General features: G+C 39.2%; 1 protein-coding gene across 1 annotated transcript in view; it reads right to left on the bottom strand.

Annotated features, from left to right (window-relative positions):
* Positions 1-26,956, bottom strand: part of LOC121871347 — a 67,793-nt gene that overhangs the window by 16,839 nt on the left and 23,998 nt on the right. The window contains exons 4-6 of the mRNA XM_042373566.1: positions 24,598-24,804; positions 10,039-10,192; positions 8,984-9,127 (exon numbers count right to left, since the gene is read on the bottom strand). Coding sequence (XP_042229500.1) covers positions 8,984-9,127; positions 10,039-10,192; positions 24,598-24,804 — 505 coding nt within the window. The remainder of the gene's footprint in view (positions 1-8,983; positions 9,128-10,038; positions 10,193-24,597; positions 24,805-26,956) is intronic.

Genomic DNA, 26,956 nt, shown 5'->3' with positions numbered 1-26,956 from the left:
TTATTTGGAATAACTTAACCCTGATATGGACATCTAGTGGTCCTTCCCACAACGGAAAACTAAACAACAAACAACAACTGGCCCTGTACCTAACAAAAAATGTCTCACCCTCCCTTTCATCATCATCATCACAATGGGTTCTCTAAAGCACTGTTGAGATGTGGCAGCCCTCACAGTGTTCCACAAGGCCCAGGTCCAAAAATTGCTGAGGCTGGAGGTGGCAAGGTCACATTTTACTACATGCATTATAATAACCATTTTAATCATTCTGATACATTAACTTTAGTAAAGAAAAAAAAACATAAGTATAAAGTACTGGTAAAGTAATGCCTATGTGGTGAAAATGTCCTGATGATATGGAGAGAAACGTATCTGAAATTTACCTAACAATTTTACTGCTACTACACACCCATGGATACATGTTTTAAAAGCATATTACAGTGAGGGCTGCATCAGTCATTATCACACTTGATTACTGTAAAGACATGGATATTCACAAATGAAAATAAAATCTAAAAATAGGATTCCATTAATGAAATTGTTATTCCCTTAAGCAAGACCTTCAAACAAAAAACTTCATCACTGCATAACAGAAAAAGCTTTACCCCTGGACATTGACTCAATGTCACTGTGCTAATGGAATTATTATTAAAGTCCCTGTATTTATATACAGTAAATATTAATAAGAATCAGTCAAGCACATGCCAGACAATCAGCAATTTTGAATCTAATTTTGTAAACAACAAAGATACCTATATATTGTGCACCTACAGACAAACTGAATCTATGAGTATACCATTCAAAGTGGCTGATTGTACCATATACAGGGATGTATCTTAGTTGTTTCCTCAGCTGAATAATTTGAATACACCAAAAAATATCTTAAATTAATGGCATCCTACTCATAACTTTTAGTGCTTTAAACACAAAAACGCTAGACTCAAACAAAATAAAAACTAAAATAAAATCAACTGGCATAACAATGTAACACACATCCCCATATTGCTCACTCCAAAGAATAAAACAAAAACAACATAAAAACTTACACCCATACCCAGAACCCCCGCACTCCCGACCCTCAGCATCAATAATCTGTTAGGGAAGTTTTCTTGCCATCCGGGGAATCTATTGAGACAGACATGTGGTGACCAGAAAAACCAAGGTCAGATGAGATGGACAAGTTTCTCACTTTGAGTCTAAAGAGAGGAACAGAGGAATTTCTTCTCAGCTTAAATATGAAGAAAAGAATACAATAATTGGCTAAGAAATTTTAGTAAAGGCTGACCCTCTTCTTATCTGCCATTCCATTAACCAGCAACTCCCAATTAATTGCACTGTTGTAGAAAAAGTATTATCTGGCCAACCCCCAAATTAATGGCATGTTCAACCAGCAACATAGTTGTCTGGTCGGCCTTTTGGCAGCGTACATGGATTTTGTTCCTGGACCAAATTTTTTTACAGAGCCATTATTGTTATGGTTGCAGTCCTTCTATTGGCATTGTGTTTATAAGTGTTTATTTTTATTATTCTACCCCCAACCAGATACAGCTATCACCTCCTGTCTCAAAGGTCACTGGTTTGATCCTGGGGCACACCCGGCTGTACAAGGTGGGAAAGTGCAGTGCCAGCCACACTGCCACCTTATACACACCAAAGGTTTAGTATTTAGTGTGCTGTATCCACAATGTCCCTTATGGCCAGTCATTGCATATGGAATCCACTTTACCTTTTTTTCCAATTCACAGCACAGTGTACACAATGTCTGATAAGTTACCATTAAATACTCCAGGCTCTAGTTCTCCCAAGAGGAAGAGACACACTGACTATAAAAGAGAAAAAAGAGCTGCTGAAAGAAGTTGGATAATAATGTTTCTGTTTGCAAGGAATGTGAACAGAATATTCAACTTGAAAATGCAGAAAAAGAAACTTACACATTTACTTAACATTCTTGTCACATTCCTTGTTTATTTACTAAATCTATTCACTATGATGTGTCAAATTTGTATTGACAAAAATTTATAACATTATGGAAGATTAGCCTTAGTGCAGCATAAGCTAATGTACAGTCTCTCTCAATTAGTCCAAATTATCAAGGTTCTACTGTACATAGCTGCTAGCAAGAAGTCAGCTGTGTTACCTCATATAGAAGAAATACGTGTGTACGTGTGTGTGTGTGTGTGTGTGTGTGTGTGTGCACACACAGGGTGGTGTAATGCATCTAGTGTGGTAGCATTATGTTAATGGTAAGGTGTAGGCATTGCTTGCTCCCTCTCGCTTTCAGCTACCGCCGCTGGCTAGCCCCCTTGGCGAACAGGGAAGCAGCATGTATACGTCATCCCCTGCCAGTACACAGCCTCTTCACCATCAAGACTCCTGCTGTGCCTCCTCGTGGCAACAAACGGTAACCGGGTGCCTTGTGGGCCCAGACTAGACCAGCAGGGGATCTCGGAGTAGCAGTGTGCCCCAAAGTGACAGTGCAAATGCCCACTGGCATGTAGACACGTCCTGACGCCTACCAGCCATTACCCCGCTGCCTTGTGGATTAACCTTGGTAGGTATAAGGCTACGGGAATAAACCCCAAACGAAAAATCTGCGGTGGAGCCCCGCATCAGGCAGACATACTTACTGAGCTCCAACAAGACCCCAACGGCGGTAAAGGCAGAACAGGTCATCACCATTGGAACCCAACGACTACACCGACAGATGAAGGCAATGCATGATGAACAGGCTACTGAGGCGAAACCCAACAAACTGGGCTATCGGCAGTCCATTGCAACTCCCCCTCTTCCCAGTCGTTGCAACACTTGCACCACTGGATCAGGAAAAGGGAGAGCCAAGGTGTGTGGTTGCAGTCTACGCTCCTGCCTCACAACATAAATCAACTCACGCGCAGCCATCTTCCAGTTCATCATACCTCTCATCATCATCAAAACCCCTATACCCCAAAAAGTCCTATGGCGACGGGGACAGGCAGAGATGACTGCCGGGAGTCTCTAGTCACAACTCTGCACTTGGACGGCACAGATAAGATGGTTGTTTATGCACTGGGATCTAGGCAGCAGTGCAATCTGGTCCTGTCTGTGCGACTGAGCAGTCCTCTCGAGAAGCCACTCTGCTCATCCCACATGAGGAGGGGGCTACAAAAGGTGCCCTAAACATAGCCTGCCTAAAAACCCAACCTTGTAATAGGCCCCTGTCTCATCAACAGAACATATTATATAAATGGGTCAATACATCTGATATTATATTCAGATTCACCACCCTGTAACTTTCCACTGTCTATGAGCAAGACATGGGTTGTACACGTGAGCGGGCAACTCTCCCAGGAGGGAGTGACCCATAGTCAGCATATCTGTAAGCCTGCACAGCGAGGCCCTCACTCTTTAGTCGCTCACAACAACTTTTATCGTAAGGACGTGACCTAACGTTTATAATACATAAACGCCGTCCCTTTCTCATTCACTCCTATACAGTGAGACTTATGGTCGATCTACACTCAGGAATTATATATACAACCCTTTTATAATAAAACAAGGAACTACCGTTTGGGTTTCGTTACTTAAACCCAAATAATAAATATATGTGAACGGCCTGATTAATTGCACAAGTAGCCGATTCAACCTGACTGGGCAACCCCACCCAGTAAGGTCATCCTTATGCGGTCGAAAACACATTCAAAATCAGATCCAAACAAAAACAAACTATACAACCCCTTATGGTTGCTGCATGGAATGTCAGGACCTTTCTGGATACTGGCACAAATGAGCATCCTGAAAGAAGTACTGCTCTTGTAGCAAAAGAGCTGGCTAGGTATAACATCGACATAGCTGCCATTAGTGAGTTCCGGCTCCCAGACGAGGGTTAACTCACAGAACAGGGGTCTAGCTATACCTTCTTCTAGAAGGGCAAGGATGCTGCGGAGAGAAACCGCATTTATGGGGTTAGCTTTGCTATCCGTCACTGGATCATTCACAGGCTAACTGAAATGCCTATTGGGATCAACGAGCGCCTCATACGCTCTAAGTCCCACTGAATCACTCATATCATGCCTTTTTCATCAGTGCATACACCCCAACACTGAATGCAGAGGATGACATTAAGGAGGCCTTTTATGCCGACCTTGACAGAATGCTAACCTCTACCCCAAGAGAAGATACGGTTGTGCTCCTTGGTGACTTCAAAGGCAGATATGCTGACATTTGGCAGGGAACCATAGGGATAAATGGACTAGGCAAGTATAATCCCAATGGCCTACTCCTCTTCAGCAAGTGTGCTGCACAAAACCTCACTATCACTAATACCTTGTTTTGGCAGGCCGGCAAGTTCAAGGGTTCGTGGCAACACCCACGATCCAAACACTGGTATCTCATTGACTACATCATTGTCAGAGAAAGAGATCGCTGTGATGTCCTCATCACCCGTGCCATGCGTGGCTCAGACCACTGCGACACTGATCATCGGCTCGTCAGAGTCAAGTTCTCACTTCAAGTCGCCCCCAAAACGGCGAAGGCAGCAACCCTCCAGAAGAGGTTTTAACATAAAGGGTCTAGAGGATCCAGCGGTAGCACATGCTATCAGAGAGCAGCTCAAACATGGTCTGATAAACCACCTGACAACGAACAACCCAGATCCCAGTGCCAAATGGGATATTCTCAACACTGTCATGACAAAACCCTGCAGAGACCCTAGGTCAGATAAAAAGAATGCACCAGGACTGGTTTGATGAAAATGACCAGGCAATCAATGATAAACGTGCTGCTTTAACTGACTGGTAGAACAACCCTGTGTCCCAGCGGGAACTTTGCAATCTTAAGAATGACTGGTTTAAAATTAAAGAATGTGAAACACAAAAGTTTGCAGATCAGCACAAGATGAGTTAATTTTTCAATTCCACCAAAACATTTTATGGGCCAATCACTCGTGGCGCAGCCCCCCTCCGCTCATCCGATGTTAACTCCATAATTAAAGACAATGAAGTCATCCTTCAGTAGTGGAAAGAGCACGACCATGCACTGCTCAACCGAAACACCGATGTCGATGTCCTGACTACCCAGCAGGTCCCTCAGCATCCAGAGCTGACCCACCTCAGCTATCCTCCATCCCTGGATGAGGTAGCTACTGCCATCAAACAGATGAAAAATAACAAATCCTCAGGGCCTGATAGAATCCCAGACGAGGTGTATAAAGCAGGAGGACCTCCGCTTACCAGCCATCTCCACTCTCTCCTGGAGAATATATGGGGAAAGGAGGAAATCCCCCAAGCTCCTAACGACGCTTCCATTGTCAATATTTATAAGAATATGGGAGACCGGTCAGACTGTGGCAACTACCGTGGGATCTCGTTGCTGTCCGTAACTGGCAAGATTTTTGCCCGAGTCCTCCAAAACAGACTTCTTCCTGAGGCAGAAAACTTCCTCCCAGAATCTCAATGTGGCTTTAGACCATCATGTGGCACCACTGACATGATCTTTGCTGCCCACCAGATACATGAAAAGTGCAGAGAACAGCGTCGTGACCTAACCAAGACCTTAGAGTTGGTCAACAGGGAAGCCCTCTGGTGGACCCTCAACTGCTTTGGCTGCTGCCCAAAATTCATCACCACTGTGAGACAACTCCACGATGGCATGAACAGCAGTGTCCTGCACAATGGCACCCAGTCTAAATTCTTCCCCATCCAAACAGGGGTTAAACAAGGGTGTGTACTGGCACCAACTCTCTCTTCCATTTTCTTGGCTGCCTTCCTTACTAGTGCCAGTGCCAATTTAGCCGGCGGGGGTGGACATCGAGTACCTGGTGAAGGGGAGTCTTTTTAACATAAGACGACTCCAGGCACACTGCTGAACTTCAGTATGCAAACAACCTCACTCTTGTTGCTCACACCGAATGCGACCTACAGGAGATCCTGAACACCTACGCAGATGCGTATACACACTTCGGCCTTGAGGTGATTGTATGTAAGACTCAGATTCTCTTTCAACCTGCCAGTGGTTCAGACACACCTCCACCATCCATCCGGCTTAACGGTACTACCCTCTCTAAAGTTACCCACTTTCAGTATCTCGGCTCCCACCTATACATCACCATGGACATCGATGAAGAGATTCAACATCGGATCAGATCTGCATCTCAAGCATTTGGCAGACTCCGAAACTGTGTCTTCAACTGTAGGGAGCTGAAATTATTTACAAAGTTACACGTATATCGAGCAGTGGTCCTCCCCACCCTGCTATATGGCAGCGAGACATGGGTTACATACAGGACACATCTCAAGGCACTTGAAAACTTTCACCAACATAGTCTACATTCCACCCTACAAGTTCGCAGGGAAAACAAGATAACAAATGCCAGCATCCTTGCTGACACCAACTGTAGGAGCATTGAGGCTACCATTATCCATGAACAAGTATGCTGGACTGGCCATGTTGCCCACATGGACAACAGTAGACTGCCAAAGCAGCTACTTTACAGTCACCTAACGAATAGTAAACGTAACGCCGGCGGGCAACTTAAAAGGTATAAGGATAGTCTTAAGACAAACCTGAAAAAGTTCCAAATCGTCCGCCTCACCTGGGAGTCGATTACTCCACATCATAACGCTTGGAGGAGCACCACACGAGAAGGTGTCAATACCTTCGAGTTAGCCCGATTGCAAACTGACGCAGACAAGCACCAATGCCGGAAAGGCGTTGCCGCCGTCCCTCCCGCACTAGATGTAGCCCTCCACATGTGCAACATCTGTGGACGACTCTGCTGGTCCCGTATCGGCCTCTTTAGCCACCTCAAAACTCTCCAACCTAGGTGACATCCCTAGTAACTCATATCATTGTATCATAGCTAGATGATCGTCATACTTGATTCCGAGTGACAGCAAAGTAGTAGTAGTAGTTTTAGAAGAAATATGAATACTGTATTGTATTTAGATAAAATCAGATCTTCACACGTAAAGCTGTATTATTCAACTCCTCTTCCTTCCTCCTCATTTCACCCAACTCAACGGACAATTAGACATTCAATTCCCAAATAAGCTTCCATATACAAAACTCGATATTTAGAAGACTTCAACCCTCCACAGCCGATAGAGAAGGGATTTTACTGATGCTGGCTATGATATAATACTGGAGAACATTATTACACGGGTAATTTCATTATTTGGCATTTTCACCTATAATTTAAGTATTACAGTTTATGTTTATTATGGAAATAAACGAAAGACTTGCAGTATTTGTTTACCTAATCAGGTTGCCGGTAGAATACAGCTGAAATAATTAGAACTAAATCCTTATTGTTTTTTATATCATGTTCAGCAATAAAAAATATATAATCGTACATGTCATACCTCTTACAACAGGTGGTGCTAAATCCTTGAAATACATTAGCCATCAAACTTTTAAAATGTCATATTATGTAAGTCAGTAATGATACTAGCGGCAGTAATATTCTGGGTATGACAACACCTTGTTTCCTCGCCTCACTGATAAAGGGAACACTTGGTGGGGTTTGATAACAGGAAACTCTGGTTATGGTGGACATTGGTTTTGCTTCTCACCGACAGGTGAAACCACAATCTGTGGTGGGGGTATGAGAGGGTATGCGCCCAACTTTTGAAAGAGACTTTACCATTAAATATCGACCTATTTAATAGATATATCTATTATCCGGAGTGGCCCTAGCCCAAAGTGCCAGGTAAGAGAGGGTCAGCCTATACAGAGAAATAAGGATATGAACAAAATAAAATCATATATCAAAATAAACTACAGTTTAGTGGAAAATAATAATAAAAACGAGAACCTGTAATTGAAAATATTGATGACCGTAACAGCTCACACTACATGCTCTATCATGCTCAAGTTTTGAGAAAAATAAAGTAATCTAGAAAAGCTTTCTTGAATATTAAGTCTAATTTCCTAACAGTGCTTACGCTAACACTGATATCCACTAAACACGAGCAAACTATCCTTTGGTAACAAGCATTGTGCACATGTTCATATGGTATAAAATTATATAAGAAACTATTTAAAATCTAACAGTTTTCTGGGCATCACAAAATAATGAAAAATACAGGTCTTTGAAATAAGAATTTAAAAAGCAAAAATAATGACAAATCTGACAAGCAGTCCTAAGCCTGACAAAGGGATGCAGTAAGAGTTATTTTATGAGTGGCAAAGCAGCCTTACTGCAAATAAATGTAGGCTTAGTTCCCTTGTTTGTTGGAGGGTTCACACTTGGAGGACTTCTGGAAGGTGTTGTCAACACTTACATGGGTGAGTATTTGTTCTCAACACAACCTAACTCATGGCATGCTTCATCTTTACAACAAGCCTCAATAATAAGTTTTGTTTGCACTTATTATGAAACAGCATTTTTAAATTTAATAAAAAGATGAAAACTTTCATTTAGCAACTACTGTAAATGTATGCATACAGAAGGGGATGGCCAAGTATAGTATTACATAACCAAACAAGGGAAAGAGGTGGAGGAATGACAAGGATCTAACGAGGACTCATCATCACATCAAGAAGGGGAAGGGAGCGTTAGCTCCTGCTTTACACAGCGCACTACTGTGACAATAACACAATAAGCAACTACAACATGTAAAAGAAAACAAAAAGTAACAAATATTTATACAATAGTATAAATATATTTGATATTGCTGATGAGGGAAGGGGTGCCGGGGTAATATAGTTGACTTGTTTGCTTATGAAATACTGGTACATCCCCAATGAATTTGATAACTTATTCTGTATTGTTTATCTCCAAGACTATCATACTGATTACATAAAATTTTAATAAAACAATATGCTAATACAGTACTGTGTATGATTTCAAACTTGGAAATATCCCTTTTAAAATAAAATAAAATATTCTCTGATTATGTTTGTTGAAGACATCTTCCAGCTCATGACAATAATCACATATACTAATGAGGGAACCAAAATGATAAGAACTCTAACACCAAGATTTTGCCTTGACTAGAAACAATACCCGGGTAACCAATGGGCGAGACACCACGAGCAATCTCCATCTGTGTGAGAGACACACGATCCACATTCCAAGGGCCGGGGGTCACACACTGGGGGATGCTCAGAGGATCTTCCAAGGTAGATGGCTGGCCTATAACTTCAATAGCTGGAAAGAAATGTCATAATTTACACTACTATGTTGACTCGCAAAAAATAAATAAATAAATAAATTATTTCAAAAACTTTTATAACGTAATTCTACTATGAAATACGAAATAAAATACAGAAGTCATAAAGAAGCCAAACATCTTATTCAAATTTTGTAAACAATTACCATAGTACAGCATACTCTATAACCAATTACACATATACATGAGTATACTGTACCATAAAATAAAATTTCCTGGATCAGTTGATATCACACTAAGGTACACTACGTATATAGAAAATAAACCATTCTTTCAACCTAAACCTGAGTGCTCTGAAGTATGCCATACTGTTTTATTCTCCACATAAACTGAAGCAAGTGCAAAAAATATCTTTCAGATTTGTCAAAGAATCATGTAGGACCTTTTCTTTTATAAATGGTGCATTGATCCTAATTCCTACTTTCTAGTGAAGTTCATAGCCAGGTGACTCTCATTACACAGACTGCCTACTGGGGTTCCACATCTTCAGACAACCCTTCATTTTGTGACAGAGAAAGAATATCCAGTATACCCCCCCCCCCCATTCAATTACCAAAACAAAACTTTCCAGTACTTCCACTTCCAATATGACCACATCAGACTAACATCACTTGAGCTTCAAGCCAAACCCCACATCTAGAATAGTAAAGGCTATCATACAATGGGAGAGCTGCACACACCATAAAGTTTGGGTATTCCTTGACATGGTGCTGGGTTGTGTGATCCCTCTCACCAACTGACTAAAAATGCAAAGGAAATTTCAATGAAAAAATCCTGGTTTCAACAAATGTGTGATTATAGCTGTAGCAAAAACAGTATGAGCAACAGTGAACACATTCAGGTAACTTACAGGTTTGTCTTAATAAAAATATTGTTTGCAATGACTTACTAAGTATCTTTTTTATGAGAAAGTCATCATCAATGAGAAGAGCATTGTTGAAGAAAGCCTGGATCATCGCAAGTAACTGGGGTGGTGTAGTCGTCACAATCACTCCAAATACATCTCGAGCTTTCCAAGCATAAGGCTGAGACAGTTGTTCCACCTGTAAATAAATAAAATTGAGTGTCATGAAGTTTCATCGTATGTGAAGATATTTATTCATGGGTAAATGAAAAACAGGGAGTCCTCAAAATTCTTATGGGTTCTGTTCCTAAAAATCCATATACAGGTTGACAATCCCTTATCCGAAATCCTTGGGGGCCAGGGGCATTTCGGAATTTTTCGGTTATCAAAAGGATTTTTTTTTTTTTTTTTTTAATGAGTAGTAGCTCACCCGGACATAGATCACTGACCCACATCAGGGCCTGGGGGGCGAAATTATAATAAAAATTATAATAATAATAATAATTCATAGGTCTAGGTCGTGTTTCTCACTTTTGATCTTTTTTTCATTCTTGTATTTCTTTATTATTATTATTATTATTATTATTATTATTATTATTATTATTATTATTATTATTATTATCATTATCATTATTATTTTATTTTGGTGTATTTTTATTAAAAATTTTATTTACTATGAATATTTATTATTATTACTACAGGTTGTACCTCTCTAGTCTGGCAACCTCGGGACCTGACCGGTGCCGGACCATGGAAATTGCCGGACCATGGAAATTCACCCTTTTCCTGGATAGATAGTGACTTGTGCTTATGCCTGGAAGCACTAGCACCACTTTCTCTGCATCATGGTCTCTTTGAAGACATATTGAAGGGTTAAATGTCGTATAGTAGCTTCTCAAATTTCGCGAGTTTTTAATTCTTAACGTATTTTATTGGAACACACACAAAAATAAATAAATAAAAATTTTGACGGCGGAAACTTGAATTTCGACGGGTTTGAACGGCCCGCCAACGTGCAGACGACGTGCATAATCGTGTAAACAGCGTCATTTCTCTTATGTACAAAAGATTCATTTTTGTTTATTACTGAATGTCTTTTGTATTGAATTAATGTTTATGTGTGCAAAATGAGCAATACAATTCATTAATAATACGTAGAATATTAAAACACACGAGGAAATGAAACAGCATTGTATTCGTTGATTACAAAACCAGTGACTGACTGGTTCTACATATAAAACTGAAGAAAATAAGACCTTGGTTGTAGCTGTAGTAAAATTAATATGGTTGTTTTAAGTAATGTTATTTAATGTTAATAAATGGAACAATAGAAGTAGCTAACGATAATGGTAAAGAAAAAAGAGAGATCGCATATGTAAGTGCGCATGCGCACACGTGAAAACATATCGTCATTACTTTACATAAGAATATGAAAGCAACACTTATTTACTGTTCATATATATTTTAATTTATGTTTCTGAATTTGTTTTTATTGAATTAATGTAAGTGTGCAAAATTAACAATACAATTTATTAATAATACGTGGAATATTAGAGGAGACGATACGGCTGCCGGCATTGTTTATGTTAAAGCTTACGAAACCAGTGACTGATTGGTTCTACATATAAAACTGAAGAAAATAAGACCCTGAGTTTAGCTGTAGTAAAATTAATGTAAAAAAATGAATATGGTTGCTTGAAGTACCTGTAATGTTATTTAATGTTAATAAATGGAACAATATAAGAAGCTAACCATTAATGGTAAAAAAAAAAGTGAGACTGCTCGTATGTAAGTGCGCACATTTGAAAATATATCGTCATTACTCTACATAAGAATATGAAAGCAACACTTATTTACTGCTCATATATATTGAAGGGTTAAATGTTGTACTCTGTATAGACAAGTAGAGTAAACAACCTTTATTTCAGCTTTTTTTAGGGATTAGCCACCCGGGAATAGGTCACTGACCCACATTAAGGCCTGAGGGGCAAAAATTTAATACTCCTGTAATAATAATAATAATTCAGATAAGTATATAAAAAAAAAAAAAAAAAAAACTGCCTATCTACCTATTGGACAAACAAAAATCGTCCCGACCACGAGTTCGGACCACAGAATGCTGGACTAGAGAGGTACAACCTGTATTGTTTTCCCCCCAGACCCTGATGTGGGTCAGTGATCTATGCCCGGGTAGGCTAATCTGTTAAAAAAATAAATAAATAAATAAATAATTAAATAAATAAAATAAAAATAAAATTGGCCCCACAAAAAAAACTTTCGGTTTTCAGAGCTTTTCGGTTTTTCGAATTTCGGATAAAGGGTTGTCAACCTGTAATACTGTATATAATGATTTTATGAATAACACAGCAATTTTCCCCATATGTATACTGTACAAGTAAATCAACGTAATAAAGATGGTTTCTCTATTAGGTTGTTTGTAAGCATCACCTCCTTTTACCATCTTTCTTCATCTTTCCATTTTCTTTAATATTTCATTTGTGATCCACTCACTTTTAGCCTCATTCCTCTTATGTCCAAAAAGCTTCTCCCATCTCTCTAATATTATTTCTCTGTAATTATTCTGTTTTTGTTCTGTTGTGCCAGTTGTACCAAAATGGAAACACTACTTCTTGGTCAATGAGTGAACTTCAGCAACAATGGGTGTGGTTAGTATTTGGATGAGTGACTGCCTGGCCTGAAGAACACCAGATGCTGCTGGCATAAGGACTCTACAGGAAATAAGCACCGTAGCTTTGTCAGTTGTCCTTGGTCAAATTGACAAAATAGCAATTATTATTTTTCTTGTTCATGAAATATTTCCTCTAGCAATAGTGAAAAACTGCTTTGTGTTTCAATTTCATAGTCTATTCTTGCCCATTTTGAGCTTCCCTAAATCCCATTTGGTTTTGCCATTATTTTTTATTTGTGAAGTTTAACCTCACTAAACTCATTATTGGGACATAGTCTGACCCACAGTCAACCCCTGGATAGGTCTTGGTTGGTATAATTGAATTTCTAAATCTTTTCCAATTTAAAATGTATGATCTCACTCTCTTTACAAGCATCTCTCACTACCTCAGTGTTCATCACTTGTCTGTGCTCGTTTGAGAAAAATCAAATCAAATAATTACAATACCCTAATATGGCTTAGAAATAAAGAAAATATAATATAAAACTATAAAATAAGAAAAATGAAGAGCATTGATGTGCATGTGTGGGAAGTAAATGTATGTGTGGGCAGTGAGCTGTAACTGCAGTCAGGCTCTCTCCTCACCCCCTATGTGTCATCAATGCATACAGACAGCTCAGCAGCCACACACTTCACTTTAGTCAGCCAGCTGGGTGACTGCCCAGCTGAACTGTGCCACATGTATACTGTAGTACAGTACTGTACCAGTAAACGCGAGGAATAAATAAAATTATACTATGTAGTGTAGCCCGGGTCGGTGATGTACCCTGTGGGGCGCGCAACTGCCTACACTACACACATTTGTCGATCTTTTGATAAAATTTATACTAATACAGTAAATCCTCTTAAGGCGGACTAATTGGGGGAAGGGGTGTCCGGGATAAGAGGTTGTCCACCTTAGAGCAAATTTTTCAAAAAAGACCGCCATTTAAAAAAATAAGTAATTACAACACCAATGTATCCAAGTTTTAGGAAAGAAATACAGGTACAGTATATGTTTTTTAAACAAATTAATTTAAAAATGCGTACATAAAGTACTGCACACTTACCAGTACTTTTAGTACACTAAATGGAACTAGCCTTCTCACACCCATATGGATACCAAACACTTTCCTAGGGGCCATGTTTATCGTTTAATTTTTCAATAATAATGCAAAAAAGACGAATGCTATTTCAGCCTCGCGAATGTACTAAATGTATAAAACCGATAAATAATGACCAAAAACACCAAAAATACAGTGACATTTTACGGTAGGGAGTATTTAGGAAAAATATTTTAAGTGTATTTTCCTCCAGTATCCATAATTTTCTTAAAATAATATACAGTATACAGTACTGTACCAGGAAATGTGAGGAATAAATCAAAATAATGCCAACAAAAAATACCGTATCACCAAATCAGTATATAAAAGTTCAACACAGGTGCCATTTGCATATTACAGTGGAGTCTGCATTTAAGTAGGCTATTGTTTACGCGTTTTTGGTCATTCTGGTGCCTTGCCAGAATGAAATGATTTAATTACGCGGTAAATTTGATCACTTGCGCGGGTAAAGTATAATTTGTTTACTGTATTTACTGAAGATATTTGTTTTAGCTCATAAATTCATACAAATTACCGCCAGAATATAATTTATTGCTGGAATTCTTATAAGATTGTGATTATTTTAAATATAACATCATAAAATTTGCATTAGACATACAAATTTTAGATCTAATGTAAATTTTGATTAGAAAAAGCAAAAATTTTATCTTTGTGCAAAATATATAGCGTTATATTCAAAATATTCCTGGTCTTGCAAGGAATCCAGCAATGTCAATTATATTATCCTAACAGTCTGAGGTATTATTTATAAAAATTTAAGCCTACTGTTTTCACCCAAACATTTCTGTGGTAGGAAGGTGGGGGTTGAAGAGGGAGGGAGGAGGAGGAGGACCCAGCAAGCGTGGGAGAGGGAGCAGGAGGTGGGTATTTTGATTTGAGAGATAGTGTCTGGGTGATATAATTTGTTTATTTACTGAAGATATTTGTTTTAGCTCATAAAATTCATACAAATTACAGCCAGAATATAATTTACATTGCTGGAATTCTTGTAAGATTGTGATTATTTTAAATATAAACATCATAAAATTTGCATTAGACATACAAACTTTAGATCTAATGTAAAATTTTGATTAAACAAAATTTTATCTTTTGTGCAAATATATATTTATATTCAAAATATTCCTGGTCTTGCAAGGAATCCAGCAATGTCAATATATCTTAACTTAGTCTGAGGTATTATTTATTACTGAAATAAGCCTACTGTTTCACCAACATTTCCAGGAGGGAGGAACCAGCGTGGGAAAAGGGGGGAGTTGGTCCATTATTTGAATGGACATTAACGGCGACTATGTTTCTCTTAAATATTAATTGTGTGTGCATACCATCATAAAATTAAGATGTTATTTTTACTATAATTAGGTATTGTGTAGAAAAAAGTGGAGTTTGGGGGTGCCGAGTCTCTATTTCAATTAATCACATATGTTCTGTTATTTCATTTATGCATTTCTCGTTTACACGGGCCTCCACAGGTTCAATTGACGTAAATGCAAACTCCCTGTACTCCTTATTTCACCATAGTAGAACATCAGCTGTGCGCCAATTCTAGCACCCCCACCCTCTACACTCTGAGCATCTTCCCCTCCCTCCTCAGCCAGCTACTTCGCGTGTAAAAGAAATGTATATCACCTCTATGTGTTTGCCTTTAGGACAATTATTTCTTTTATTTTTTCTCAATATGTATGTAGGATGGTTTGTGCATGTAAGCGAGTAAAATAAATGAAAAGTTACGTGCAGTATCTACAAAAATCTGAGTTGAAAAACAACCATAACACCACAGCCTGACCCAGTAGCCTGGTAGTTACAGTGGTGAACTTAACTTGGCTACAATGCAATGATAAATCACTATTAAAAATATCTCCATAGCCGGGAATCCCTCAAACTCGAACTCGATAGCCAGAATTGAAATTAGCTTGGATAAGAGTTCCCAAAGCCGAATTTTAAAAATTCGGCTTTGGGCTATTCAGTGAAAATCAAGAGTATATTCTAAAAATGTCTTGAATAAAGACTAGCTCAAGTATTTTTGGGAGGGACCAGACCTGACTCAGTGTCAGGTGGAGGTAGGTGGGGGTTAGTGGTCTCATATTACTGACTTTCTGATGGAATGTCAGGTCACCCTTTGTTGGGTGGGGGATTAGTGGGTCTAATGACCTGAAGATGTATTGAATAAACACAAAATATAAAGTATTTTAGAGAGATTGTGATTAGTATAAGTGTAAATGAGCAAAGTTGTATCCCTTCTACATTACATAACATTTTAAAATATGGAGTGAGAAAGGAGTGTGGGTGATTAGGGAGATGGAGTGGAAAGGAGTGATAACATGCCAAGCGTTGCTAGCAGTAAGCTCCTCTACAGCTGATCTTTAATTTGCCTCCATGCAGTCACACAACAAGACCCTCACTGGATGCTTGTTGTCTTAATTTGTGTGTGTGTGTGTGTGTGTGTGTGTGTGTGTGTGTGCATTAGATAAATGACACTTTCCATGAGTACATATGTTGGCCTCCCGTGCAGTCTCAATTTTTTTTCTCTACCAATTAATTGATCACTTCAATTGTGCTACATTACATAACATTAATTAAAAGATACATACAGTATTTTTACATTAATTTTATTACATCTACAACCATCGTTAGTCAAGGCTTTAATGTACACAAAATCATCCCAAATAAAATTGGATAATTGATTTTAAAAAATCCCTCAATGGCAGCTGTAAGCTGACAGGAATCAGTCCTGTCCATATGGTAGGAGATACCGACTACACCTCCCCCACCCACCTCACTACACATAGTGTATAGTTCATGAAACACAAGTCCACTTGTGGCATGATGGATAACTCATTAATGGTTAATATGGTATAAAATCAAGAGATTTTCGGGGAATTTTTTGAATATACGTACGTATACAGTATTTATGAAAAGAATAAAAATTAAAATACAGTAGTCTCGATTTACCAGTTTCGTTTACGCATTTGGTCATTTACGCGGCACCTTGCCAGACCGACAATTTTATTTCGCAGTATTTTCCATCATTTATCGAAGGCGGCTGCGGGCAAGATGCTGAAATGTGATCAACAAACATTGCCAGTTCTTCACCGCCACAACACAGCCAGCCCAAGTCAGTGATAGTGAGGATATGACCTTTGGGGTTTTGACAAAGAGGCCCTGGCCCTCTGTGGTGGATGGTGATACAGAGTCAGGTGAGGGCCAATAATCGCCCTCTGCCTCAGAAACAACCCCCATCCCGTGTACCCAGCAACCTCTTCTACTAACGTAAGTGTTAAAAACCTAATATTATTGATATTTCTCTTAAATATTAATTGTGTGCATACCATCATAAAATTAGGATGCTATTTTTTTTACAACGCACTTATTGTGTCTGAAAAAGTGTAGTTTTGGGGGTCGGCCCGGTCTCTATTTCAATTAATCCCATATGTTCTGTTATTTCGTTTGTGTTTTTCTCGGTTTATGCGGACCTCCACGGGTTCAGTTGACCGCGTAAATCGAGACTCTCCGTATTGACGGACCATCCAACTTTTTGTAATTTATAAATCTATTACTTCTAATTTCCATTCATTTTCATAAATATATTATTATTACTGTACTTATTCTTGTATGATCAGCCACTTATGGTGTATGTTTTATCATTGATAATATAAAATATTAAATACTGTAAGCATTATAACATGTAAGTATAGAAAAATGACGAAATATTGTGTCATGCTCCCGAGTCCCGGGTCCTCCGTGCGTGGGTGGCAAGGGGATGCTCATGGTAAGCAGGTCGTGAGCCCGCGCACAATGATTGGCTAATGCTGTCATGTGACCTCAAGGGACATCTGTAATTGGCTGATGCATCTTGTAGATGATCCCCCCCCTCACCCTAGGCTAGCCTCAGGGCAGGCTTAGTGCATAATTCTTTGTCACCAGTCCCCCCCTTAAAGGTTCATCTGTTGCTCACTCCTGTTTTTTGTAGTTTGTGGTGCAGTACTGTACAACTGCTGTACATGGGACACAATCAACCTACCAGGTTTTTAAGCTGTGTTAAGACGTCAACAGAACCAAAATGAACCTTAATAAAGTACAGCACTGGAATTTTAGTGACAGCACGGGCCAGGAGGCAGGTTGTCCACTAGTCCTCCCTCTACCACCCATCATCTCCCCTAGTCTAAGACCCAAATCTACTTTTGTACATTATCTTAATATTGTACAGTATAATTCATATTCTATTCCTATAATTCATGAGTCGGTAACTTATGAGGATGTTCATTATACAAATTATATTATGTTTTCTTTCATTTAAAATTCAGTAAGGAGTAAGGTGAGGAAGTATGAGGAGGGAGGGAGGGAGGGGGGAACTGACCACACACCCCCAAGAAGGCTCCTCGTCTCCTCAGGCCCGCCATTACCATTGTAAAAAAATTTACTGTTTTATATTTACTAATAGAGATGTTTACTATAATAATCTGTGCTTAATACCTGTACCCCTCATATATATTACAGTACAATAGTTTTTATAATGTATCAGTACTTTAATGATTAAATAAAAATTGTAAATTTGGCAATGGCTAAGCTTACCACCCACCTACTCTCCTCCCAGTAGAGGTCTGGGTGAAAATATTGCCTTATTATTCGACTTGTCATGTAATTTTGATGTGAAATTAATAATTATACAGTGGCCCTGGTTATGAACTCAATCCGTTCCAGAAGGTCGTTCGTTAACCGAAACGTTCGTTAACCGAAACCATTGTTTCAATGGGTTTTTCGATAGTGGTTCCAGCTCACGAAAATTTCCTAAATTCAACAAAAATGGTAGAAAAGTTCACTTACTTTGAGGTGTGTGTAGAAGGCTCCTGGATGATGATGATGATGATGATGGATTTAGAATGGGGGTGGAGAAGGAAGAAGAGAAGGCATTGGGGTGGAAGAGAAGTCACCCCATGGCGTACATTTCACCATAAAATTTTAGCTCTCTGGTTTAATTCAAGATTATTTTCTTTAAATCAACGCTGCACTGCATATATATTGTCAATATATAAAATATATTTCAAAATGACCAATAATTTGTGGAAACACAGAAAGCGTTTAGTTGAAGAGAGTCTCAAGCAAGATGTTACCTCCAGTGAAAACAAGAGAGACTGACGCCTGTTTGCTGTGTTAAGAGGCTGGATGCGTGCATTAAACTAGTCACTTTACCTTCAATTTTGTTCAATAATTGTTAAATAAAAATTGAATATTAAACTTTTAAAATTATTGAATAGTATAAACTTCTATATTTACAAAATGGTAAGGAATTTAAGCCCTAGAACCGTATGTATTGGCGGACTGATACTAAAGCTGGTTGCCGGTCAGTCAGCAACATGTTGAGGTCGGTTGTAAGAACTTGGTTAGTAATTTTTTTTCGTTAACCTGAATTGAAGATCCTTATGGAAGGCAGTTCGTTAATCGAAATTACGTTAACCGAGGTGTTCGTTAACGAGGGTCACTGTACATCATATTTTTTCTAACGTGTTTAATATTTTATATACACCATGATAAAACATACACCATAAGATGCTGATCATACGAGAATATATAATAATAAATGTTGGAGTGTGTGTGTTGGAGGTGTGTTTCACCTCCCCCCTGCCAGCACCCTACCTCACCCCCCTCCCCCACCCTACCACCCTCCAAGTCACAGTGTCTCACACAAAAGATTGTATGTATGTTGTGGTGTTGGGGTATTAATTAATGAATAATAAACAATATTGTATTGTTAATGACAGTACAGTAGTTTGATGAATAGTAGTGACAATTGTAGTATGCTGCTATTCTTCAGCATTCTGTCGTTACGATGAACTTATTTATTAATTATTATCCTCACCCAGACACCCCTATATTGTATGGCAAATTTATGCATGGTTAACTACATGGTGGTGAATTAAAAGATCAGCTGTTGAGGAGCTTAGGGTATCACTGGTGCATGTTATATCTTTTACACCCTTCTCTCTAATCATACCACTTTCAGGCTTTCACTCCACATTTTAAATGTAACATAATGTTGAAGGGGTATATTGATAAGTGTAAGTATAAAAAATACTGTATCTTAGCTTTCATGTTTATCCAAGACATCTTCAGGTCCTGAAACCTACTAATCCCCCACCCAACAGTGGGTGACCTGATATTGTATCAGGTCAGTAATATGAGACCACCAATACCCCACCCTACCACCTGACATTGTGTCAGGTCAGTTACATGAGATCCACTAATCCCCCACAGCTCCAAGAGAGTGGAAAATACCAGTCTTTGCTCTAACACACAGCTTCATTCACGACCATATCATACAGATTTTTAGTTTACTCTTGGAAAACTCCCCAGCACACAGAAACATAATGAGGAGGTGGGCTAGTGTTTGTCTGTGCAAGATGCATAGTTTAGACTCTCGGAACGGTTTTCCAGTAACAGGAAATATTTCCAGGATGGGATTTTCCGGGTTTGAGAAAGTCGTCCGGTTAGCCGAAAATCTCTTCGGAAGTATTCTGCAATTGTTCCAGCTAATGTGGATATCAGTGCTGTGTAGAACTGTATGTCATCAAACACAGGAAGATTGTTCACATCCTCTCTTGTGAACACCAAGGAAAAGAAACGCTAATGCCTCAGCTTTATCCTGGTCAGAATCTGCATAACTAACATCTTCAAGACTCAGGTCCATCTCCTACTTGCATTTTTAATTTCAACTTGTATAATCAGTAAATGCCTTTGGTTTGACTTGACCTCGCTATAAATCTAACCTCTGAACTCCTTTTTTCAGCCCTTCTTCCTTCTGACTCTGCTTGGTTCCTGGTTCTTGCATACATCCTCCTGTCTCTGCTGTCATATGACCTAACCCACGCCTGAATTTCTGAATTTTCTTCTTTTGTCAACCGCCACATGGTTCCGTGTAGATCCCTTGTATTCCTAGAGGCACTGGGTTTGGTCTTGCATATATTTATCAATCAAATGGGTCACTTTACTAGTTATGATATTCAGCGAGTGTCTGCATTCGTGCCTTAATGAGTCAGGGCCAGCTGATACCTCATCTCTTCCCTCATCCCATTGTAATTTCTGTAATATTTGCACCTTGGCTCACCATCTTTTGAACTAGGTAATAGTCAAATCTGGAATGACAACACTATATGGTGACTGGTGCTAACCTCGGGCAAGGTGTTCCAGTTTGGCCACCATACCTCCTCGCTTGTTGCGATGAGGACTAGTGGCTGGGTGTTTGCTGTCTCTGTAATGTGTCATGTCTCTATCATTTTGGGTAAACAGAAAATTATCTCTCAGAGTTTCTACAAACGAGTAGCAGGGTTATTCTGTCATCAGTAAACTCAAGCTTTCTCCAGTCAATGTCGCCATAGTTAAAGTCCCCATGATATGAAGTGGCTAGGCTGAGCATTGCCGCATTGTCTATTAAGGCTCTTAAGTCTTTTGATTTAGTGGGCCACAGTTTGGGATCAGATATACCCACTTATATAAGTCCACTCTTTTAATTTAATTTAAACCAATTCGACTCTTAAAAATCATCCTCTCCCTGTACCTCGCCTGGCTGACTGTAAGGTCTTGCCTAACATATAACCACACCCTCTTGCAAGTTTCTTGAGAAAGGTTCGTAATGAGTCATATCCAGTAATACTGAACTCACATTCCTCTGGATCGATTCTCCTGCTCTGTACAACAGTCTGAACACTCCTACAATATCTGGTTGGTGTACCTTCAGTAGTGTTTCTTCAAACCTCTTATCACATGAACGGTCAGTATTAGGTGTACAGACATTCAAGCCAGAATTTGTCCTCGGTAACGTCTCTGCTCTTAGTAGTAACTCCACCCCCCACATTCTCAGAACCTGCAGCATTTTCCAAGCACTGTACACTGTATTTTGCAGGGTGAGGTTAGGAAATGTCATTGGTTTACACGGCGCCGCCTCCTGTCTGGTAGGCGGAGCTGGTGCCTCCCTCCCGTGGTGGGGGTAGAGCGGTGGAGGGCAGCGCCATGCCCCCTGGCCCTGTGTCACACACACTTGCTTCCATTACCCCTCTCCTTGAATATAACCCATGTACACCCGGGGTCCCCATTCTCCTTGACTACTCCTCTTCTGCTTCAGTCCTGCAGGAGCTTTGTGTTGTTCCTCTGCATTACCATGCGATCTGGGTGAATGAATACACTCCGAGATGCCTCGCCTCGCTAAGTTTTTTGCTCCGCCGAATAACCTCCCATTTCTCCCCTTCTACCATTAGTGTGATCCTGAGGGACGAGGCCATCTCCCCCGCTGTCCCAGCCTCCTCACATTCTGTGGGGTTGATGGCATCTTCAAACCTCTGTACAAATACCCAACTGCATCTTATCGTGTTACCTTACTCTCAGTTCCTCCGCCTGACTCTCAGGACTACATAAACTATGACATTGTTCCTGCACTGAAATAAAAATTCCTGTTATTTCTCCTCTACCCTAACAACATTAGGTCCGTTAATTTTCATTTCCTTCGACATTAATTTCTTCAGTCCCCAGCTGCTGTAGAACCTGTTCTGATCCTGCATTACTCAGCATAACTCCTTCTAGCAACTACTCATTCTATCGGTTACGCCCTCGTCTTATAAAGAATCTTTTTCCCAACTTGCTGTAGTTTGGCAACCAGTAAGTGCCCATTTCATCTATTTTTCGTCCCTTAGAACTCGTTCTATGGCTTGCAATCGCCTCTTTCACCTTGATTATGCAATCAGGGCAATACCAGCAACAGCCTCCATGCTTTACGGCAGTTAGCCTCTTCTCAGCTGTGACACACAGTTCCATTCAATTATCGCAGCCCAGCAATACCTCCATTTGATGGATTGTATCATATCGATATTTTTTTCTTATATATATTTACTTAAATTTTTTTTAGATAAACTGTTCAGAAATATTTTGGTAGTGTTTCTAACTTAATTAGAGCAGATTTTATAGACTCCAATAAAGCATTTCATACGTTTTTTTATCATAAAAGAATAGAGTCCGCATCATTATATCATGTCAAAATATTTTGTTAAATGATCTTTTATTGAAACAAACTTGTAGAGAATTTGTTTAGGATCATTATGGTACCAAATTAATCTTTCTAACACAATTAGAAGAGATGCCGTGGATAGAAGTAAATACACTTTCACTAGCAGTAAATATTTTCGTTCGTGTTTGTGTCCTAATGTAATGGGAGAGTGACAAGAGAATTGTACAAAGTAGAGGAGTGTTCCATATGGCATACATTATTACTGCACTATAATACACTATTATACCTGTGGAAAAAAAAAAAAGCACATTGAACATGTTAATAATAAAGTACTGTACAGTAATATCTCAGTTTACGCGGTTCTCGTTTATGCATTTCCACATTTACGCGGTACCCGCAGAACCAGAATGCCCACTTTACGTGCACCTACTCATATCACAGGAAGCGGAGAGGCAGGATGCGACAAGGTCGCCAATCATCAAACATTACCGAAGTTCTTCACCCACCACCCACCACAGCCCAAGTCAGTGATATGAGGATATGGACTTATATGGACTTTGAGGGTTTTGACAAAGAGGCCCTGCAAGCCTCTGTGGGGATAGTGATACAATTGATACAAGTGATACAGGTGAGGCCAATAATCTGCCCTCTGCCTTGGAACCAATCCCCTATCCCGTGTGCCCAGCCATCTTTTCTACTAATGTAAGTGTTAAAAGACCTAATATTATTGATATTTCTTAATTATTAATTGTGTGTGCATACCATCATAAAATTAAGATGTTATTTTTACTACAATGTAGGTATTGCGTCTGAAAAAGTGGGGTTTGGGAATCGGCCCAGTCTCTATTTCAATTAATCCCATATGTTCTGTTATTCCATTTACGCGTTTCTCATTTCTGGCGCTACTCCGCGGGTTCAATTGACCGCGTAAATTGGGGTATTACTGTATATATTAATCATTCACTTATCATCAGGCCACCGAGTCTTAAGGTGAAGAGGTGATTGTATGACACTCTAATGTATGCCACCGAAGGTGGAGTGGAGGTTATGTTTTCACTACTAATTTCATTGACTATGTGTACTGTACTGTACTGTACTATACATATTTACATTTCTTAGACACTTCACTTTAGTGCTCCTCATCAACCACCTCCACTGTCTCATCAAAGGCAGCTGACTGGGTTACTTTCCTGTGCCACCACAGTGACAACCCCGCTAACATAAACATTCCCCTGTACTAACTGGATTTTTGTTGCATTTTTCCAGGTTGGGGATTCTGGGTTGGGGATACATGTGTTTGGTGCTGGACCCCAATCTGGTTTGCAAGGGGATCCAGATTAAGCGAGTTTAGGTTAGAGGGAGTTTACTGCTGTATTTGTACAGTAGTGTTTGCATAAATAAATATTGCTTTGTGTCTGTCTGACTGCAGTTAAGCCTCCACAGCAACAGTGCTCTAAGCCCAACGCATAGTTTAAATGTGGAAATATTCACCAATGCCTGGAAAAATTCTGCAGATTTGCAATTTTTTCAGGGATAAGAGAATTCGTCTGCACCAATTGTTCCAGCAAACATGGAGACTACTGTACTGTACAGTACTTTTGGGTAATTTATGTAAGGAATTTCTGCTGAACAGCTAACCATCTACAAATCTTAATGTACAGCATATTAACGAGTACAGTACTCAAAGGGTTAAAGGCAAATGCTCATAAAAAACCCAGCAGCAGATAAATACAGTACAGTACATATTTGGAGGTGATGGAGTATGAGCACAAAATATTCTCCTAATGAGAGAACATATACAATTCAGTTAATGAGAATTTTACCATAACATGATAGTCGACAATAGGTTCATCATCTGTTTCTCGATAAGTAGCTTCAAGTAGGACTGTAATTGTTCCAGAGGCTTCTGAGTTTCCAGTGCTTGAAGTCCCATTTTCACTGGCTTGCTGTGAGGGATGTTTGCTTAAGGGACTGCTGGGGTTGTCAGAGGAGGACAGAAAGAGGGTCCACCGCTGAAGATCCACACATTGCTGCAAAATATGTGAAATGAGAAATAAGCAAACTAGATTTACAACAGAGCATACACTAATCTTATTGCTGCTGCACATGCATAAGACTCAAGTTTGGGTACCAAAAAATCTCTGAATGGTCACCCTTCTAAAATATTACTTGCTGTATTATCCAATAACTCTTGTCCATCAATAAGCATAATACTGAATAGGAAATTTTGCTTATTGGTTGTTGCTACCAAGTGTTAGTATGCATTAGCAGTAGGGCCTTAGCCAGGACCAGCCACCCTTCCCTAACCAGTATCACAAATACTACCATCTATACCATTTATTATAACAGACAAAAAAAAACTTGAATCAAATCTTAATGATCTTATCTTTAATTACATTAGATTTGATTTTGTTCATTCATGTCATCAACATACAGTACGGTAAATGGTTTGAGCTCACCTTGTTTACAAAGTCATGAAACTAGTGGTAATATCTATTTCACTTTATTTTTATAACTGATCAATTTTTCTATGTTGTTTTGAAAGAAGATTTTTCTTCTATGTAATAACAGATAAGTGAATGTTTACTAATAGGTAAGTTTTTCAGTGTATTGTACACTGTACCTATGATACTTTATTAGTTTTTCAACTTACTTGTTCCTTTTATTTATTATCAAATTCATTAATAAACAGAACTTTAATCTCTTATCATTATTCAATTTCCTGTTGATACATATTAATAAAAAATCATATGATATGACTGGCTTTCAGCTGAGGAGGATGGCTACATGTTATAACTAAACTTACCTTCAGCAGACTTGTACTGTATTCAACTTACTTTGTACATAAAGCTGTGATACATCAGTAAAGTAAAATGTTATACAGTAAACCATTAATAACTTGAAATTTGGTAACTCAAAATGGCAGTAAAATATTAAACTGTAAATTATTTTTTAATTACTTTTTACATAAAAAATATTTTTTGTATAACACAATATTCCAAGATATAAAAAAAATAATAATGCAGTACTGTACTGATAAATAAATAATAATTTAATTATGGCATTGTCATTTGCCAATAGTTTCACTTCACACGGGACAAGAGCCCACGAACAGCTGACATCCCCCACACCACTCCCAACTCCCTCCCTTTCCCCCTCCCCTGCTGCATGATAATTCCCATACACGTAATAATATTTATTCCCTTTATATTTTTGCTTTATAATTTTTTTGGCACATTCTGTATGAAAGATTGTGCTTGTAACAGTAAAAAAAAAAAATTACTTATGTCTAACCGAAATTACGAGCTGAAAAGAATATGCTCTGGGTGCTATCTTTGGTTCAGTGAACACTTCCCAGGCATTCTCTGGTAAAGTTGGTGCTCAAAGTGCTTACTGAGTACTGTACTGTACTACTGCAGTGAGCCATCCATCACCTCTGTCACCTACCACATGGCACCAAAAGCTTGAATTATCAACATCCTTTGCCTACAATGAACCAAGGCATGCTTCCGAGAAGAAGGTAAAGTTTGGGTTTTGAGGCAAAGGCAAAAGAGGCGAGCAAGCACAGGGGCCAGAATTTCAGCACACTCCCTCAGAACATGAGGGGGTATTCCGCCTGGTCCATGCGTCTTACTCCCATCCATCCTGGATAACACACTAGCAACCCTACGAGTGGAGATTATAGGAAAGTGCATAGGTTCAGTAGGAGGAGCAAGAGTAGGAGGGGTAGAGTTGGAAGGGAATAAGGTGCCAAAGAGATTGGCTTTATCAGGGGGAGAGTTGGCTATAGAGTTACCAGGTCAGAAGAGAGGAGGAAAAGAGGAAGTACAGAAGTTATTACAGGTGTTTTTGGTTAAGGATCAGATGGAATTACTAAAAGATGAGTTAGTTAGGTAAGCGGTCTTTCTTTCTATAAAATTCTGCTTGGCCCTACGAAGAATAGCCTTACAACGATTCCTAGAAGTAATGAAAGAGGAGTGGGTAACAGGAGAAGGAGATACGTAGTTTCATAACTTAACATGCCCTATCTCTCTCCTTACATACAAGAGAACAGGAGCGATGAAACCATGATTGTAAAATGAAACTTATTTTTTCGCCCCCTAGGCCCCATTGTGGGTCGATGATCTGTGCCCGGGTGAGCTATTCCCTGTAAAAAAAAAAAAACACCAAGTACAGTGGTCC

This window comes from Homarus americanus, unplaced genomic scaffold (genome assembly GCF_018991925.1).
Source record: "Homarus americanus isolate GMGI-L3 unplaced genomic scaffold, GMGI_Hamer_2.0 scaffold45698, whole genome shotgun sequence".
NCBI classification, from domain to species: Eukaryota; Metazoa; Arthropoda; class Malacostraca; order Decapoda; family Nephropidae; genus Homarus; species Homarus americanus.
Note: the sequence above shows the minus strand (reverse complement) of the source record. Positions and strands in the feature narration are given on the sequence as shown.